The following is a 21388-nucleotide window of genomic DNA, read 5'->3' on the forward strand; positions in this document are numbered from 1 at the left end:
TTAACTAAAATGCATTCCTTTTCCTGGTAGCTAGTGAACTGCGACCGTCACACAATGACAAATGAACGCGATGTCCATTAAAGCTGCAAAAACATAAGGTGGACTTACACATATAGACCATTGTCACTGTTCGACAAATATACATTATTATCCCCGCTGGGCGGGCGTAAAGTGAATACGTATCCGCTTGGCTAAGTCAAGCAAGTCGTCACTCTCGCGGCAATTTGCAGCCCTTCGCCAATGAGGTGACGTGTTTTAATCCAGTTTAATACTGATAGTTCGTCTGCGACTCTAAGATTACAGTGTAAGGCCACGGTTAAACGAAATAATTAAAAATTTTAAAAAGTTAAATACCCAGATGCAGACAATTAGCAGTAAAAACTCATATGTCGTTTGTAACTTTGAGTATTATTTGTCTCCGGCATCGACAACTTTCAATACATTGCTTGATTTGTTTGTTTGTTTGATTGGTGTTTTACACCGTACTCAAGAATATTTCACTTAAACCACGGCAGCCAGCATTATGGCGGGGGGAAATCCACCACCATCCGTAAGTTGCTGGAAGACTTTCTTAAATACGGCCGGAGAGAAAGCCAGCATGAGCTGGGCTTGAACTCACAGCGACCGCATTGGTGAGATGCGCCCGGGTTACTGCGTTCGCGCTGGCGTGCTAACACACTCGGTCTCGGAGGCAGCAGCATTGCTTTATGAAGAATGAACAGTTTACTGACTTTGACAAATGTCAGATTACTGGAGATTTGTTTGCAAGTTGCTTAACACCAAAGAATTTTTCACTTCTGCCATGACAGAGGAAAATGGGCTGTTCGGGGTAAAGCTATGCCTTAATTAATAGGACAAAAATATGGGGATTAATGAAAGGACGCCGCCTGGACACCGCCATAGCTATGGCATTATACAAGAAAGCCATAAAGCTACTTAAACGGTCAGAATCCGCACAGGATGAAAATATAATCCATATACCATGACGTTATGGTTGATCGAAACAGATTAAAACGGGTCATTAGAAACTTTCCAATACCTATATTCGTAATTTCAACTTCCCCGTTACATAATGAAACATTCAATAACTAATTTACCTATCACAATCTCCATAGAAATTAAAACAATCCATATGGACGTTTTGCCTGGTTTGTCACAACAGATGACCGGGGAATTAGAAGCCTGCCAGATCCCTGTACTTTCCCATTACGCTATCAAATTTACATAATGAGTTGATTGGTATTTTACGTCGTACACAAAAATATTTCATTTATACGATTGCCCCCAGATTTATCGTGGGTTGAAATGGGGCATAGCCGTGGGCCCTCTTTCACAAAACTTCGTAAATTAAGTTTTTGTAACTTTTCTCGTAAATTACGTCGCCTTATGACACTATAACCTAGGCAACTTCTTTTACGCAAAAGTTAGGAGAAATGTGACTAACGAAGTTTTGTGAAAATGGCCACTGAGAAACCTTCAGCCTTCAACAGGTTTATTGCCTTATCAAAGTTTCAGAAACCAAGAACACGGGGAAAGGTATATTGCTAAATTAACATACTGAACGGTCGATGTTTTTTTTATCTCACTGGAGGAACCAGGAAAGAGGTCGGGGGAAATCAGTAGCTCCATGTGCATGCAGGAGAGAGTATGCGACAACCTACCTGAAACTTTTAATTGAAAGTATACTATATTCAGGAAAACAAAAAACACAATGCGAAAATTAGCGACAAGATGAAAGCTGCCGAAAACAAAAGCTGGCTAAACCAAAAAAAAACTCGATGAAGCAGGTTTGGTTGAGTTTGACACATCACACAGCGGACGAGCATGTGTATAACCACAATTTGATATTCATAATGCTAATGTGTCTTGCATTACGAGAGCATAGTGCAAGAGAACTGGCTTAGACTGCTCCACGACGCATATATTTTAACTGCGAATAACTCTGTTTTGTATTTACAGAAATGACTAGCATGGGTCATCTATCCTCGCTTACATGTCAACCGTCCCAGTGTGTTTATCTACGCTCAGTTTGGCCGACATGCGTGCACAGGCTGTTTGCGTACATGCTCAACTCAGAGCTTTGCAAGACACACATGGCTTGGAGGACACGATCAGTAAAAAGTTTACAGCGCTGAAAATACACATATAGCCCGAGGGAAATAGTTCTAGGTGACGTCACCGATCTTGAGACGCTCGATGGAGATTGAAGGTACCTCGGATGAATCAGACTTCCACAAACAGCTCGGGGGTCAGCGAAGTCCCTGGAAGCTTTAACACCTGCCGTACAAAACGGTCCGTCCTAACAGCTATACATACCCATCTCAAGGGGTTATGCAACTATTGTACGTCCCAGTGAAACACCACACAACAGGCGCCGTCATGAAAATGGTAATTCTGACAGCTTATTAAAAGATTTATGTGCGTTGAGATATCAGTTGACAATGTGTCATAATAAAACTATGCACACTTTTTATGGTCGAACAAATAAAACTGTCATCGGAAAACTCGCGAGCTGAGAAAGATCCTACCCGAGCAGCGAGCTCGACGACAAAGGTTCTTTTGATCAAGACGCACGATTTGTGAGAGGTCAGGGGTCATCGGTACACGACGAATAATGTTATTGCGTCATGCAATTACATTACATAACAGGTATCATTACATAATTATTGGTGAGAAAAATTGTATCCACGGTGTATCCTGGAATCACCGTATACTGGTGGAAATCCTGATACCAAAATGCAATTGCAATCCTTGCCAAACATTTTGCCATTAAATTCCCAGCAAGGTGGTACGCTTATAATACAGTGAGCCATTACACTATATACTACATTTGATCAAAAAATTTGCCCAGTTGGTGCATTTTTGAGACAAAGGTCATCATTTAACACCTTTGTGGTGAAACTTAGATCACACTACCTTCCAAACAAACCTCAAAGATCTTTCTAAGATGAACACAACTCTAACCGTCGAGCTGTACTGTACTAACATAGTACCCGTACGCATCAGTCATGTCTGACTCGGCTATCAGAATCTGGCAAAATGAGTGAACTTAGTCATGGACGAAAACAGACTGAGTAATTTTAATTAACAATATGGGAAAAACAAACAAAAATTTTCTTTCAAGGCAAAGATGCAATAGCTTTAATGTTTCTCTATTACAATAGAAAAGTGGAATGTGGTACAAATAGCCATTGGGTGAAGCGACTTGAACTCTGAATACAATTGTGACATGTATAAACATATAAAAACCACCGGCGTAACAACCACGTGGTAACGCTAACAAAACACAAACACTTTGATGACATATACATCCTATACAGCAGAAGGCATATTGCGCGTCAACACTCTTCACGGAAACAAGCGTTCTTAACAAAAGAAACGAATACAATGTTTTTAAAAACTGTGTTACAAAAGCAAGACATCACAAGACGAAAAGGTGGTACACGAAAATGGTGACATGTTGGCATTCTGTAGCACTGAACAAGCTAGGTTTTGTTTATATAAGAGGGTTATATTAGGGTTCTGGATATAAGACAGCAAAGTTGTTAGTTCTTAAGTTAAGTGCTAAGGTACTGATCTGGAGAAATGTCAATATGTGCTTGTGAAAACTAATACTTGTGTGTAATAAACCAATTAATTTAAACAAGAGACATTAAAACTAAGAAGTGAGTGATAAAATCTGACACGCATGTAATTGCTAAAGGCTGAACAGGGGCTCCCTTTATAGGAAGAACCCTATAATGATCTTCACGTGGGGTTGAACTCTTTAATATGTTTTAATTTACAATAAAAATAGTCTGTACATCTCAATATTCACATAATTTTGCATTGATATAAATATATATTTATACATAATGATATTTTTATTTGACTACCATCAATCTGTATGAAAATACAAAACTATCTGCTCTTTTGTGGTGATATCCACCTTCACACTATCAGTATAGAAACCATTAGGCTGTGTGTACCGTCATCGGAAAAAAGCAGGAAATTAGCAAGAAACAGGCCATGTGGTCAGGAATTTTGGACAGATCAGCTGGCAATATTACAATGTCAGAAACACATCTAAAACACCGGTGGAAGTCAAACACAAGCCCGAGGAGAGGAGAGCCTAGACTGGATCTAACCAGCCACCAATCACGATCGCTTGGCAATCTGTTTTGTTAGGGCATGAGAATCTGACAGCTTCAGTGTTGTGTGAGTATGGATGGAATTAGCACCTCTGTGCTAGCGGTGACTGGTGGTCAGTAGGCTACAGGTATTAAAGGCCTCTGGTCAGACACCAAGCAGGACCCGTGCCACCCTGAGTCTCCCTTTGTTCCGCTTACCCCATCCCACTTCTGACACCAAAGGTATGTCACATTCATGTCCCAAGCCTGTGTTCAACAAAGCAAACAGAACTGAAAATACCAGACACCTGTCTTGAGCCACAAGAGGACAAATGGTGGCCTTTAGCCACATCTGACTGTAAAGTCTTTTAGATAAATTCTACAGCGTGACTTCAAAATCATGGTGATAAAAAAAGAACGAAAAAAGCCCTGCTATCCCATCGGGTGTTGGCACGGAATAATAAAGAAACTGTGAAGGTGGAAATCACTCTTAAAACTTACCTTAATGAAGTTGTACTGTCATAAAAATACTTATCTAAGGCTTAACAATCTCTCTGACATTGAGATCTTCTTGCATTCTATAGTTTATCACTTAAAAACAAACACACACTACTACTTCACCATTTATACATCTCGAAATCTGAAAGAACAGGGCATTATATTCACAACATGTTTAATGCTTTAATACATAACATGATCACAATCAGAATTGAAACAGATCATGGACACAGTTCTACTAATTTCACAATCTGATATTTGACCTTAAAAATCACATTTTCTGAAAAAACAACTAACCAGGAGGAGGTCAGAAGGCATGCAGCGCTCTATGAGCATCGCTAAAAGTAAGAAGTGGGCAGATTAGAATTTGAGTGCAGTGGCCTTGGGGGCAATTAACATACACATGTGCAGCTGTACAACTGTGTGTGAAGCTAGGCTAGGCTTGAGAGCGGCAGCAACAATTTGAGACTAGCAGAGAAGGCTCTAAAACAGGTAACCTTGGAGGGATAGAGCAGGTTCTACACACAGGTATAAAAGTCAACCAAAGCAATGTCCCTCCATGCTGCTAACTAACTCAGGACAAGACCCAGCTACAACATGCACACAAACCGAATAATATTAAATAAAATAGCTTCTCTCTCGCTGGTTGTTCTTTCAAGCACTTTGCAAATGTTGTTAAAATCACTCTACCACTATTCTATACAACACCACACCACATAAAATGTCCTAGAAAAAATATGGAACAAATTTCTATTGGGGTTTCATTTGGAATTGAACATGATATTCTGTTAAGATGTTTTACAAATCAGCAGTGTCCATTTGGAATGGAAGACACGTCAGCTAAGATCCTTCATGTAGATTTTTGAGAAAAAAATCATTGAAACTGTCTGGTCATCTCTGTTATTTGAGCAAGTTTTTTTAGAGTGACTTTTTCAATCAAAAGCCACTGATGACAACTCACTTGGAGTTCCCACAATCACATATCACCATGGCAACGAGAAAGCAGTAAGCCACATGACTGTTTGAACAATGACCTTGGCATCATGATCAATGTCAAACGTATCTGATTGCCAGGTATGACCAGTTTTCTTACTCTCTTCAGTACTATATGCCACTATACTTATACAAACTACTTTTTTTTGCACAAAAACTCCGGAAGAATTCACAAGATGCCATGGACATCATCAGGGAACTAGGCAACAGAACCTCTTCCAACCTTTCTGCTTGGCCGCGCTTACTTGTGAGATTCCAGACTGGGTAAGCGATGTTCGGCTTGGCTCATACTGTGGCTTATTTTTCGATCTTTTGCTGCTTTTCCTTCGTTTAACTGGTCGAGAAAGTCTCAGAGAAGTGATGATTGCGGAGTCAAACACCTCTTTAAGGTTCTTTTGGGTAAGTGCGGAGCATTCGATATAGGTCATGGCTCCGATCTGCTCTGCCATGTCTTTGGCTTGATGCTCTGTCACAGGCTGCTCTGTGTATTTGGCCAAGTCAATGATTATTTTGACGTCATTTCTCAGGTCACACTGAGTGCCCACCAGAATGATGGGTACCTTAGGGCAATGGTGTCGCACTTCAGGCACCCACTTGTCAAGGATGTTATGGAAGGATGTGGGCGATACAACACTAAAGCACAGCAGGAAGACATCGGTACTGGGATAACACAAGGGTCGCAAAGAATCAAAGTCATCCTGTAAAGACAAAAAAAAATTTTATTAGAGAACATCCTATACCTGGATCTTTCACTCTTCAATCAGTTATTTATTTGATTGGTGTTTTGATTCTGTGCTTAAGAATAATTCACCTAGAGGACAGCAGTCAAGTTTTATTGGCAGAAGAAACCGGAGCACCAGAAGAAACAGAAGTAAACCTGTGACCTTCACCAGGTACTTGAGAAAATAACTTTACTAAAACACAGAATCTGCTTGATTCCTTTCAGTTTTTGGGAATGTTTTTAAGAACCACTAATGTAAAATCCCACCACAAAAGTTTCAAGTATGGTACAGTGCAAACAAAAGTCTTTTGTTTTGTCTGACAGTTATAAACTTTGAAGTGTAGTGGAGATGCAAACAAGGAGATATGTGCCAGATAATTATAAAAAGTTTTTCGTCTAACTTTGGTGAAGTACCATGGCTTGGTCTTTCACATCAAGTTGTCTGTTTATCGACAACTATTTCCACAGATAATCCCCACTTTCAACTTCACAGTAGGCCTGAACAACACACTTCTCAAGATCTCTTTGGTTAATCCCTATATTTACCACTATTTACTGTTTGCAATAAGATAATGTACTGCTGTTTATCTGTCTAATCCTTTGTAAGTGTATCAAAAGTTTTAAGTTGTGATGTCACATATTGTCTGGGGCAGTAAGTTGGGCAAAAAAAACCAAAACATTCCAAAACCATTGAAGTTCTGTAACATCTAAAGTGAGCAATTCTGTGGAGTAAACTGCATATCCTTTTTTGAGAGTCTCCACTTGAGAGACAAAATGAATACTACCTCTGCGCACTCAGGCATAATCTTGCTTTTACAAATGTGTACAACGAAAAAATGTCATAGGTCTAAAGAATTTCTCCAAAATTCTGTTTATACAGAACAGTAAGAGTTTCTGAGCGTGCTGCCATCAATTACTTTAATGCCATTATCACGGGTCTATTATTCTCTTGTCATTTGTTTGTGGGTTTGCTTATGTGAGGTGAATGCTGCTTTACCAGGTGTCTAATACAGGGAGTCCCTGAGACCCACCTGCTAGAGCCGACAGTGGGGAGTGGGGGATCAGGTCCTCACAGAGTGGGGACAATACTGGCCCATGGCCAGGTGAGTCAGGATTACACAGAACTCATAGGGAAAACTGTGGATTTCTATGCACAATCTAGCCTCTGTTAGTCTCAACTTAAAAAACTCGATGGCAAATCGTGAATGTAAGGGGACAAAAGATTAGACCATGTTTATACCTCTGATGAATATAACATCAAGCCCAGTTCAACTTACAGCCTTTCATCTGACACTGTCATGAACAGTGATTTATTTATTTATTTGATTGGTGTTACGCCGTACTCAAGAATATTTCACTTATACGATGGCTGCCAGCATTATGGGTGGGTGGAAACCAGGCAGAGCCCGGGGGAAACCCACAACCATCCGCAGGTTGCTGTCAGACCTTCCCACGTATGGCCAGAGAGGCATAAATAGTGATTCTAATTTAGGAGTTTTTCGTAACTATTCTTAAACGTTCTTAAATGCCTCAGACAGTAGTGTTACCAAAAAAATCTGATGTCTACTCATCACTGTCATAAATTTGAATGAGCTTAAAGTGTATCTTGAAGACCAATAAACCTGAGGCAAAGCTAAGAAACTGAAGAGTTTATTTATTTCATTGGTATTTTGTGCTGCTTCAAGAATGTGGTGTGTCTAAATTGTCATCACCCAGGCTACTTCTCAGTCATGTTGATATTTATGCCCAGGCCACCTGGTGACATCACCAGCTCTATCCACTTATTTTCTAACACAAACTTTCAATGGGAACTATTAACAGTACTCTTAACAATATTTATCCATTAAGCCATGATTTCTCCATTTCTGTACTGTGCTGATTTCTATCTCCAACACAAAACAGTTCCAACTGGAGCCTTATCAAGATGCATTCACCATGATCACAGACAGCGACAAAGTTAATGCCAAATCCGTGACTTGCCTAAATGGGATTCTGACATGCCACATTAAGTTTTATCTCCAAGAATCTTGTCATGTTCATATTCAGTCAGCCATTTCTAGTCCTTATCACCTGCCTATTCAACGCTCTGAACAAGCTTGACCCAACCCTCTTTTCAAGTTCATGTACCACACTTTCACTACCTGTAAATGGCTTTGTTCGTAAAAATTCACACATCTGTTATGACAAAACAGACGGAAATATCTGTAACATGATGTGAATACAGACTTAAGAAGTTGCTTATCCCTTTTGGCAGATCTCGAATACGTCAAGTATAATTTTGTCAAATCTGCAAAAACTTGATGTATATGGAATAAAATATATCTAACACATATTTGTACATGTATGCCAATGTGATCTTATAAAAAAGCAAGATTAGTCAGATGTAATTTATACTAGCTATCCAAAATGTAGAACATCTAAAACACACACACACAAAACAAAAAACAAAAGCAATTTGCACCCAAAAACAATTGAATAATGTTGAGCTTCAGGATAGTTTTTAAGTAGACCCATAAATAAAGTCTATCGTTAAACTGTGAAACTGCTTCATAATACGGTTGTTGTTTTGCAAGTTGTTTGCAGAGTTTAATTTAAAAAAAAAAATACATATCACTTAGGATGAAAGAGTTCTGTCACTGTTTGTCTACAAAATTTGTTAGAATGTTGTAAATGATGCTTACTGCTTAAAAAAAGATGACCTCAATTCTTAAAATAATTGTAAAGAAAATCACCCAAAATAGATATTAAACCTTGACATGAATTTTTTTTTTCAGTTTTACATTGCAAGCGATCACTAAAATTCAATTCTGCAATACCATACATACATTAACTTGAATCTACGCAACTGATATGTAGCCATAATTTGGAAAGGACACATTTTTTTTTAACTGTATCTTGGTGAATTTCTGACTGTCATATAGATAAATTTTCTCTGAAACAATGCAATGAAAGCAAGCTGTCTGATCCATATATCTAATGTACATTTATCTTCAAATTAATATTATTCATACATGAATACACCCTAAATGACCACGAATTTCGTCCATGACTAACTTGCCCATTTTTCCTGATTCTGAGAGTTTAGAATGGTGTTTTGAGGTTTGCTTGGAACATGGGATTATATTCTCCTGGAGAATTGTTTCAGCACCAAAAATTTGTGACATTTGTTTGCCTCCAAAAATGCACTTTTGTGGGCAAAATTTTAGGTCTTTTAAGGTACATGGTGTTGACATGCCTGATAATTTGCCCACTTAAATATGCAATAAATTTTAGGAATAACCTATTTAGGTAATCAGGCATTAAGCTTCAATTAAACAAGTTTTTGTTTTATAACATGGCAAGCAAAATGTGCAATTGTTCATGCACGCACACGGCTTGTCGTTCACGTGAACAACATGCATCCTGATCATTTATAGCCTATGAATCATCCATCCAATATGATATGTCACTAACATAAAAATAAGAAAATGTGCATCATCCCTCTGGTATATAAACTCATATGCATATAATGATGTAGACTTGGCGAAAAAAGCGAACATGTATAAATGCTAATATAACCACACAATGAGGAAGCCAGTTCAAAAAATTTATGACACCCCATTAACAAAAACCTCACGCACATGACCGTCATGTGGTAAATTTACCACCAGGAACATTGACGTCATTCCATAAATATTCAGTCTTTCCCTGTTTCAAAACAAACGTTTCTTTATATTTCCGATTTGTAGACAAGGTATACTTTCAATTGTTAGCTTCAATACATTTTTGAACAAACCTCACCTGTGGTATACCTTCAAGGATTTCATAAGTGACATTTAATTTCAACTGTTTATATACTGATACTAATGTTATTTTTAATTCTTTTTATCACTGACTTATTTGTAAGTTTTCCTTGTTAATAATGTGAGTTACTCATTTCTGTTTATTTTGTCATATTAGATTTAGCATTTCTGTCACTAAACAGAACTTATGACCTTAAGACAGGCATGCATTTTAATTACATATAAAGTCAAGTTTAATGTCACAGTTTACAGATCAATCTGACCTGAGCAGGTTAACTTAACAAAAAAAAACTGTGTCAGATGTCTTGAGATTACAACATCTCTTATTTCCTGTCAGCAAAGAAACATGTTCCATTGACAGTTATCAAAAAAAAAAAAAAAAAGCTACGAATGAGTCATAATTTAGAGCAAGAAATCCACTAAAAAGGAAATACATATATCCTAACCAGACTGTCATAGATGATGTCACTGTCACTTCTATTTGAGTACCCTAATTTTACCTGCATAAATTTATACTTTAATGACAATTCGGTGGTTTTGACAGTTTGTTAAAGTATAATGTAAACCTCACACAAGATAAGTTATAATTAAACAAGCACATCAGATACTGTCTTGTCATGAACAAAGAAATACCCTTACCTTTAACGCCAACACATCAAAATACATATCATTTATATTAAATTAAACTGATAGATAAATATATTTTACTGCTGCTTACGGTTCTCAGGAAGATCATTGACAATGTCATCCCCAAGAAAAAAAAAAAAAAGAATTAAAGACCACCCATAAGTCTACAGAATCTAGTCTAGAAATGGATAGCAGCATTATTAAATCTGTCGTTAGTTTAATCTCTCATTTCATAAGAAGTTTGAACGATAAAGTTATCAGATTCAAATCAACTGCCAAAAGTCTGGTTTCAGTCCAACAGATCTTTGCTACAGGTAACTATCTTGAGAAGGTATCTGTTTGCACAGGAGCTCACTGACTCATTGAATTGACTGACTACAATTTCAAATCAACTGCCGAAAATCTGTTGTGTCCAACGGATCTTTGCTAAATGTCTTAAGAACATCTATCTGTACAGGAGCTTACAGACTCACTGAACTAACTGACTAAAGTTCCAAGCAAAAAAAAACTTAAGACTGTTTGGCTGAGCTGTTTGCTGTTAAGTCTACGCTGGCATTGATTTCCACCCTCCACCAGGAAACCGCGATCACCAACAAGGTGAATACAAACATAGTAACTCAATAGGCCATGTCTGACAACTTCAAAGTCTCGTCGGTTGAACAAACACCAGCTTCCTCTAGCGGCCATTTAGGGACAACAGAACGCTTGGCCTGGCGAGTGAGGGAATGCTGGTGGAATGACGTGGGTACAGCCCCTTCCATGAGGCCAGCACCCGCTTCACAGCCACACTGCAACACCGCTAATTATTACAGACATCCACGGAAAACAAATCAAAAATTTATTAGATGTCCCGTGATTGATGGCAGGCCTGTTTGTATGCATTATGGGAGCGAAACCTTGCAATGACTTCCCAGAAAGTAAAGATTGTCAGGGCATGGCTTGACAGCCAAAGATGTGTGTGCACATGTGGGAAAAACAACCGGAACAGCATTACGAACCACATAAAAACTTCCAGAATTATTTGAAAATAAAAAGCAAAATAATATTGCGGAAGAAAAATGTTGTAAAAATTTAGGTTGCATGCATGCAGTTGAAACTGTGCGATGCAGAATAGGCAAGATTTTATTTCCTTTGCAAACTGCTCAACAAATCAGATTTGAAGTTTAGACAGGAAACCATGTTATAATATTGACTTTTTTTTTTGTTATTTGGCTTTATGCAATATTACCCAGCTGTGTACAGAGAAGGCTGGCAGTGTAGCTTTAGCATAGCTATATTAGGACCAGATCATCATTCCTATCACAAAAGGGCTATGGGCTACACACAGCAGTCTAACACACAGTTACTGAGTCATCTTCACCTGGTTATGTCAAACTTATATGACACACCGCTGATAACGCAACTTTATATAAATCATATAGACCTACATTTAGCGCAAGCCCGCCAGCTCTCAGGTATGAATTCATACACCCCTGTGTCAATACAGTGTTCAGTCTGAATACAAAACTTCTCACCGATCAATACACTTTTGCCGCATTGCATCCTGGCAACGCATACACCCTGCACGAACTAATTCAGTTTACACTTTTTTTTTTCCAGGGGTATGATTTAAAACTGCTCAGATGTAACGAGGTTGCGCCTCTGCACTCCAATCAGCAGGCTTTGATAACAACAGAGAATTTACGCAAACATTGACTGACAGACTTCAAAATTAATTCGATAAACAAAACATCAATCACCACTGGCAAGGGCGTGTAAACTGCCCTTTATGTCTCTTGTATTGCCATAATTTTTAAACTTTGATAACACATTGTCATTTAACTGTCGCGCATTGGAATTGATGGTCAGGAAAAAGTCTGAAATTTCTCAAGAAAGTCTGAAAATACCTTACCCTACCTCCAAATTACATTAACAAAGCTGCTGTCTTTGGTTTTTCAGGTTTTAAACTGAAAAGTCTGGAATCAGCCAATCAGAGGAAAATTCCCAAGCCACTGTTTTGTTTGGTTGGCTGGCATCTTTTACCATTGTATAACCCACCAAAATAGAATCATTCAAATTTTCACCTCGTAATCATCACTGCATAGCTCCTAGTGGACTAACAACTTTACTGACCATCTAGATAACTGACCACCTAAATCACGGACAGAAGATCAAAGATTCAGTAAAGTATAAACCTACCTGACCAGCTGTATCACAAAGCTGAAGACGGACAGGTTGATTGTCTACTGTAACCACCACTGAAAACAACGGAAAATGAAAAATATAAATATAGACATATGCTTTATATGTATATCTCTTCCCCAGTTGGCCCAGTTTCGTCCCACCATAATGATGAGCACCATCTTATAAGTGACACATTCTTGAGTACACCAATCAAATAAATAAATCAATATGCTAATGCTACTGTTCTTCTAAAGTTTCAACAACAACCATTGTATCAATAAAGTTACATTTATATCACAAAGGAACAATACTGTATGTTCCTTTGTGGCATCTAATTTATTTATTTATTTATTTGATTGGTGTTTTACGCCATACTCAAGAACATTTCACTTATACGACGGCGGCCAGCATTATGGTGAGTGGAAACCAGGCATAGCCTGGGGGAAACCCACGACCATCTGCAGGTTGCTAAAGACCTGGCATCTAATTAAAGGTTGCATTACAAAACTTTTTTTTTTCAACTTTTGCAAAGAAAAAAGTGTTAAGTCTACTTAATACAGATATGGCACCAAACAAGTGACCATTACACCAAACAAGTGACCGTTACACCAAACATGTGACTGTTACACCAAACAAGTGACCATTACACCAAACATGTGACCATTACACCAAACAAGTAACTGTTACACCAAACATGTGACTGTTACACCAAACACTGAACTGCTCGCAGAACTACAAGTTCATTACTTAAACTGCAAATACAATTTCTGACTTTGATTTAAACATTGTTGCACCAAAGTGCGAAATGCTCATGTGTTCAGTCAGCTGGAGCCAATAAATGAAACACCTGTGTAAGAACCAACTTTCATCGGTTACAAAAATAAAAGAGGTCAGCAACAACTGCTGTACAAACAAAAGAAGCAAACATGAGACTGATTCTCTTGCCGGACACTTTACATCTTTAAATTAGTTGAACAGTTAAACCTAGATTTAACCTGCTTTCCAAAAAGAGCATTCTAACATGTCAAATGAAGTATATAAATAGAAACACAGATGGATAAAAGTTGACTTTCCCTACATTCCATGTGACACCTTTAATAGAGGTCTGTAACTTTCAGTCTGATGTGTATGTAAGAGAAAAAAACTTACTGTATTCATAAAGTTATCCATAATTAAAATCATTTCAGGATACAAGAAAAAAAAGTTTAGTGCTGTATCTTTACGCTTCTCAATCCAGATATTACTAGATACGTTTCAGGATGTAACATTAACATTATAAATGGTTAGCATGTTTTTAGAGACTATATAATACAGGATGCTCATGGTTTAAAGCCAGTCTGTCTATGGGGCCGATGAACAGGTCTGACGTATATACCTGCTCACCAGGTTTGTGTACTTATTCCAGATCTACTTAAAACTCTATAGAGGGTATATAATACAGGCGAGCTGAAGTAGCTGAGGGCTGTGGGTCAGCCCATAGCTCCGCATATCACCCGAATAAACAGACAGTTGAATGAGACGAACCTTTCTCATGCCCCTCCATTAAGTCTCATGCCTATATAGACGATGACACAGTGGGCCATTCATTAGACTGGTTTTCTCAGCTTACCTTTAATATACGTCGACCGACACAAATAAAGCTTCAAGTCTGCACCCAGGTTTTTACCTGTATTTGGGGTCAGCCTAGGTGAAGCATAGGTACACCTGTGTGCGAATCCGCCTAAGTGTCATTGCGTTCAGTTTATGAATGGGGTAATCTTACACCACTAAACCAAACCCCTTAACTTAATACAATCTTCGTAGGAAGTTAATTGTGTTTTTTTTTTATAAGGGGGGGCCCCCCTGCAGCAGAGGTATGCTTATCAGTAGGCACATTTAGCAGTAAGGTCTAGAAGGTACAGTCAAGTAAGGTTAGTTTCTCATGGGTTACTTCTAGAAACGATATAATGTTTAGGCAATAATTATAAACTGCTTGGGTTGCACACACTAATCTAGAATAAATACTGCAAGTATTGGTATAATTTTGGTGGATGTTTTGTTCATGTTACTAATCTAGTACAGGTATTGCTCATCTAGTACAGGTATTGCTAATCCAGCACCGGTATTGCTCATCTAGTACAGGTATTGCTAATCCAGTACTGTTATTGCTCATCTAGTACAGGTATTGCTAATCCAGTACAGGTATTGCTAATCCAGTATAATGAATGAATGAATGATTATCAGCATAGCTTTACGCCATCTTGGCAGTTTTCCAGCCATGCTAACATAGTGTCTGGGTTGTTGCCGTTTCATCTAGTACTAGAACAGGTAGTTCCAGGCAGAACACTTGTGTTGGTGTTGTATTCTAATCTGCCACTGTAATTCTTCAACCTTTTCGCATGTTTGCTAGGTGTTTATTCAAGCATATTCTAAAGGCATTATTCTGTGTTCACTAATAAAATTATACTCTGTGTGAAGCCCTGAAACCATCCAATCCAACCCACGTAATTTTGTTCCCAAAATCAAATCAAAAACGAGCATAAATTGCATTGAAAACTGATATTTCATATATAAGTCCATAAATATAATGTTTGAGTGGATGTTATATTACAGGTTTATTACAGGTATAGTCCAAGGGGTAATAATGTTTTGGTGGGTGTTCTATTTTGATTTATTACTGGTAGTTCCACATAAAATGTTGGGAAAGGAAATAGTTCTAAGTGTTACTTACAACTTTGCATTATGTCAATCTACTTTTTCAAGGTATGCTGTTTTTTTTAGTAAGTTTAGCAGATGAAACATTTCGGTGGATGTAATATTCTAACAGCTACCCTCAGTTATCTCCAGGTCTTATAACTAGAATGACTGGGGAACACAGGTACTGCTTACATTTAGTGCATGGAGATCAGCTAAGGTAGTTCATAAGCGCCGCAGAGTTAATAACACCTGGCCTTGATAAGTAAGGTGCAGGTAAACCTGCCCTACGTCAACAGGACACCAGAATTTATCTGCTCCACGCCCTTAGGAAATGTACAACAGGTAACTAATCACCTCCTACCTGTCAAGTCAAGTTTTAACAGAGTGGTTACACCTTGGGACAGAATTAGTGATCAGTTTACACTGATCCTATAAAAAGTCACATTATCCTAAGGTAATGAAAAATGTGCATGTATAGATGATAATATCATATATACAGTGGATAAATGACTAAACTATTAACACTGGCCTTCAGAAAAAAAGAAGTTTTTTTTTTTTCTTGTCAACCAGTAATTTAATCTGGATATAAAAAGTGCAACATTTCACGTACTTTAAAATACTAAACTAATTCAACCAAAGACACATTGCATGTTTTGGCATATCAGGAATGTCATTTTATCTGGACCAATAATTTCATAATTTATTTGAGGTTTAACTGTTTCCCCATGTGAACAATAAAGTTTACTCTTATGAATTTTGTTTCAAAATTTCCACTAATGCATACTTGAATTTGGTGCCATGAATGAGGCTTTAAGGTGTGTTGCACATCAGCTACGATAATGAAAACAATGCCAGCAGTACAGGCGTTATCCTCGGGCCAACTTTTCAGAAAGATATACAAACTTTCAAAGTTTTATCTTCCTACAAAGGCAGGGTCAATAATCCCAGAGCTTCATCCCAAGACTTGCAAGAAGATTGTTGGTTACATCCTGGGGGTCTGACTAAATATCCTACCACATTACTATGGAGTTGGGGGAGCATTCTTCTCACAACCCCTGATCGATCAAGCAACTGTTGGACCAGAACTCCCAAGTCCTGGCCAAGCTAAATTGATTTATCTACAGAATCCCTGGAAATCAAGCCCTGGGATCTGGAGCGTTCCTTAACAATGCAACAGCTTTGGGAGGATTTACACTGGCCACACACATAACATGGCCTGTAGCTTGTATGCTCTCGGGCAAACCTGTAAGTTATATAGGAGTCTATAAACTCCAGTGTAATGCAAGCTTGTAACAAGTAGTCAAGCTCTGTCAAACTACTTAAGACCTCACTTTTCGTGGCTTTGAATACCTATTACAGTCCATCAGAGTGGATTCACTCCCAAAATCAAAAGTCAGTAAAATGCAACTTTAAAAACACTTGCGGAAATCAGAGCAAGCAAGTACAAAATAATTTTCTAAAAAAAAAAAAAAAAATACAAACCTTTTAGTTGTTAACAGTCAAATGCAGTGAATGCAATAAAAAAAAATGTCAAAAGCTTCATCCAATAGTGAAGAACAACATGCAACAGATGTTACTGTTCACATGTAAAAAAGAAAATAATACTCTAAATTTTTTAAAAACTTATAGCAACATGTATGTCAAATGTATTTCAGTGATAGTGAATTCAGGAACTGGTCTAAATGCATACTTCTGAATTATTGTGATTTATGTTATCCAGTTAGAGAGAGCTAAGTTGTCAAATGAAAAAATAAGAAACAAGAATATGGGAAAACAATTTTAAAACATAATATTTATATAAAAACTTTATTTTTTCTTTAATTTATACACTATACACTATATAAGTACAACAGCTTAGATCTTTTTAAAAAAATTGTTATAACAGCCATTAAATACTTTTTTAAGAATTAAAAATGGTTATTTTAAATGTAAAAGTTTTACTTGACATTCAATTAACAATTAAACTTGCTGATAAATTTTTGGCAATTTTAATGTGCTGTTTTTGACAGTAAATGTAGCCTAAACCTCTCTCAATGAACAGCCCTATTTTTTCCACTGATGTTTTGGCTGTGTGCACAGCGATGACTTAAACGATCACACTTATAAGTCAACAATGATTAAGTGGTTTGTGTGGTTCTTCATGAAAAATTTATGATTTTACTATGTTCAGATTTAGCACTTAACCGGCAATAATGACCATAAATCACAAGAAGTAAGAGGCACATAAAACACCTGGGTCATATTGCCACACTGAGGTGTGCCATATTAAATATTCATAACACAGGTATGCACTTGACCAGACATGCGCTGCTACAGTGTTGAAATAAATATATATTTGATTAGCAAAGTGGTATTAATGGTAACAATGCTCTTAAAATTAAAATGGTTGTCAAAAATATACATTTCCATTTATTAATATGCAATATTTGATTTTGATAATTATATGGCATACTTCAGAGAGGAGTGTGGATATTTTCAGACAAAAGCCAATTCATTACATAATGACAGATCAGTGGTATAGCTTAATGGGTATATGGATTCAGGTGTCAGCTGTCAGATACGGGGTCACACAGCTGTGACCAGTGGTCAACTCCACAGAGTGACCAGTGGTCAGTTATAGGGTGTAGTCACATATTCATCTTAGGACCAAGGGGCATGGTCAGTTTATAAACACAGGTTATTGCACTCTTTTCTTATTTTGTGTACATTCTCAGTTTGCAGAATCTGTGCAAAAACAAACAAAAAATGTCAGAACAAAAGGATCTTGTTTACTTTTTGATGGTCATTGGTCAACTGGCAACTCCAAGCCAACAGCCCAAGCTGTAAACATGTCAGCACTCACAGTCCATCATCAATGGGCTCAGTGAGGAAAAAAGGTGTTAGTTATCAGAGTGATGACTGAATGAAAACCAGCAGGACAACTTGTGGGGTGTTTTCTGTAATTGCTTGACTGCTGGATAATGGAGCGGTGTGGAGTTTCACACATAGCCTGTAGTCTGTCAAACTGCTATAATATGACTGTCAGCTGAGCAGTTTAATTTGTGCTGTATACAATGCCAGCGGCCATTTATACCAACAAACACACCCAACATTTATAGTTCTACAGATAAAAATATTCCCTCTTACGGTTGCAAATCTCTTAGTGTCTCACCCGGCCCTGCATTCAAATATAGTCTTTCAAGATGACATGTGGGAAGGTGGGGGTGGGATTGGTTTGGATAAGTAAAGAAATTGTGTAAGGCACTAATATATTGTGGTTGGATCAGTGGGTTTGTCCATTAATATGTATCTTTATGTTTGATATTCTTGAGTAACGTGTAAAACACCAATCAAATAAATAAATAAATAAATCTTTATGTTTGTTCTGGTTGCAAAAGAAATAAACTGTAATATGTTTAAGTTGTTCAATCCCTTTTGATCAGTTAGGACATATCAGTTTCAACAAGAGTAGGCTACATTATTGCAACACTGTAATGAACCAGTAACAAATTAGTTGATATCAACCTAATAATACAGTAAAATACCCCATATATATTTATATAAAGCTTTTGATAGGAAGAAGAAAACCGGATTCACTGTCATTCTACACTGCATTAAGTAACCAACATATTAGTGATTAACTTCAGCATGGATTGGATATGAATAAAAGTACATATTTAACGGCTTAAAACAGATTACTAGTTTCAGAATATTTACCTAAAAGATCTATCAAAATCTATACATGTTTACTTTCCACACCTCCACACCTTTAGGGCTTAATGCCAGGGATATGATGAAAATATCTTTATATCTATATATACAACTTGTCACTGATTTCAGAATATTTAACAAAAGCTCAACAGAATTGATATGATTAATTTCCACACTCACCTCACCTCACCTCTTGGACTAAAAAAGTCAGGAAAATTATGAAAATATACACAAATTGTCTGAATTTATTTTCTCATTAAAACGTTATGTTAAAGCAGTATTACCTGAATAGTTATCAAAAGCCGTGGGTACATATTCCGTGGGATAACCGTTGGTTGTGTAACTGACCACTAAACTGGTCTTGCCCACTGCGCCGTCTCCGATGAGGACACATTTCACACGGGCCTTGGCCGGGGGTAGGGACGACTTGTCGCTGTAGTCCGAATCCAAACCCAGTAGACCCGCTGTCGTGTCCAGATTTTGTAAAGGCATGGTCCAATCTTTACCCATCAAACAGTCAGTAAACACACACGCACGCTATCACAGGCAAACAAAACACTAACAGTTTAAATTATGTATAGCACTTTTAACTGCGGTCAACTTGGTCACTTCACACTGGCTGGGTGTGTGTGTATAAGTTTGTCGTCGGTGTGCGCCGAGACTCCAGCTAAGGCGGCCCGTGTCAGTTTAGCCCACCTGTATATACGGCTCACCCTGACAAGTCCCTCAGGTAAGTTCCACAACACAAAGTAAGGCTCTTATATGACACGTTTAAACTCTCCGGTAACGTGTTCCCTTTTCCTCAGATCTAAAGTATGCCCCAGCCTACATGTCACAGCTTCTCGGGAGGGGCACCTTAACACGGTGTTGGGAGGGTAATGAGCAGAGGTTTCTGGGTGACCACTTCAGACACCTGTACTGAACTCGAGCTGGTCGTTCACTGTGTAATCAATGGCATTGCCAGCTGAACACGGCTTAGCCCCGACAGTCAGCTGTCACCCGATTGGTCAGCTTGTACAGCTGACATCACATGCTCGTGACTCATTGGTCCAGAGTTTAGTGAGTTCTAAACTCAAGTTTAGGATACACCGGCCCTTCAAAAAGATTTGCAATGTGGAGACAATTGAGCTGTTTGAATTACTGGCCCGTTTGAATTATTGGCCCGTTACATAATGTTTATATATTTCATATCCAAGCAAACAAGACTTCAGCATTTGCGCATTTGACCAACAAAGGACACTCCCCAATGTTCACACAGCCTGGGGTCATAGCCTAAAGGTATGAATTGTTGTTATTTGGTACAACAGGTAACTTGTAGGACGTGGACAGGTAAACAAAACTTCAAAGGCACCGCCCAGCGGTGTGGACTTCTTCACCCCGGTTCGAAACACTTATACACTTCACTGATGCTACCGGAGAAACACATATATGATATTGTTCATGAAGATTTTTTTATGTAGATGAGTGTAAAACATACCATAATTTACCAATCAAATCAACAAAGAATCACTTTTACGATAAACCTTCACAAAGGCAACACACCTACTATGAACCGTGAAGGAAACCATAAACCAAGTTATGGGTTATGTTAAAGATAGTGTCTTGGCTATTACCACTCAACTATGGTAACCATATGTGTGTGTAAATATGTTATTGAGTCTATGATTCATCAACTCAAAGCAAGCGATTCAGCGAAGATACCTACAACATAATTCATGCAAGAGAGAATCCTGCTGGTTTGTTTTTTCTTTATCCAGTTAGACATGACTTAAGTTTCGAACTCACGCCCTTGAACAGGTAACCCAATGCTGTGATCAATCTTGCAGTCAGAATCCTGAGCATAAATATTGTTGTACCAAATTTGTAATTTTCAAAATTGTAACCCTTTTATCAGATCCCTTGAACCCTTGAAAACCGTTTGACAATTTTCAACCAGAGCAGGTTACAACGTAAGCACAGGTCACTCACACCAGGATGGGTGTAAGAGTTATGTCCCTTGTTTCACTGGGTTTTTTTTTCTCTCTCGTCTTCTAACGTATGGAGATAGTTTCCATTTATTCCAATACATCATTTACATACTAATTTGGAAAGTTTCTGGTAATTGTAATATATTTTTTTCTAAAATTGTT

At 37.8% G+C, this 21388-nt stretch overlaps 1 protein-coding gene across 1 annotated transcript; it reads right to left on the reverse strand.

The window, feature by feature from the left end:
- Positions 1–3118: 3118 nt before the first annotated feature.
- Positions 3119–20176, reverse strand: LOC135467106 (cdc42 homolog). Its single transcript, XM_064744867.1, has 3 exons — positions 19544–20176; positions 12909–12967; positions 3119–6298 (listed from the first exon to the last, which is right to left on the reverse strand). Exons 1-3 carry the CDS (start codon positions 19767–19769, stop codon positions 5792–5794), a joined length of 792 nt encoding a protein of 263 aa, XP_064600937.1. The 5' UTR covers positions 19770–20176; the 3' UTR covers positions 3119–5791.
- Positions 20177–21388: the final 1212 nt, after the last annotated feature.

Source organism: Liolophura sinensis, chromosome 6 (genome assembly GCF_032854445.1).
Source record: "Liolophura sinensis isolate JHLJ2023 chromosome 6, CUHK_Ljap_v2, whole genome shotgun sequence".
NCBI classification, from domain to species: Eukaryota; Metazoa; Mollusca; class Polyplacophora; order Chitonida; family Chitonidae; genus Liolophura; species Liolophura sinensis.

What these genes read in the sequence shown, in the direction of transcription:
- LOC135467106 (XM_064744867.1), bottom strand. Translation starts at nt 19,769, where the DNA reads ATGGGTAAAGATTGGACCATGCCTTTACAAAATCTGGACACGACAGCG. An exon ending in GGCTTTTGATAACTATTCAG is followed by an intron (nt 12,968 to 19,543) that starts GTAATACTGCTT and finishes CGTTGTTTTCAG; the next exon opens with TGGTGGTTACAGTAGACAAT. An exon ending in TTTGTGATACAGCTGGTCAG is followed by an intron (nt 6,299 to 12,908) that starts GTAGGTTTATAC and finishes TTGTCTTTACAG; the next exon opens with GATGACTTTGATTCTTTGCG.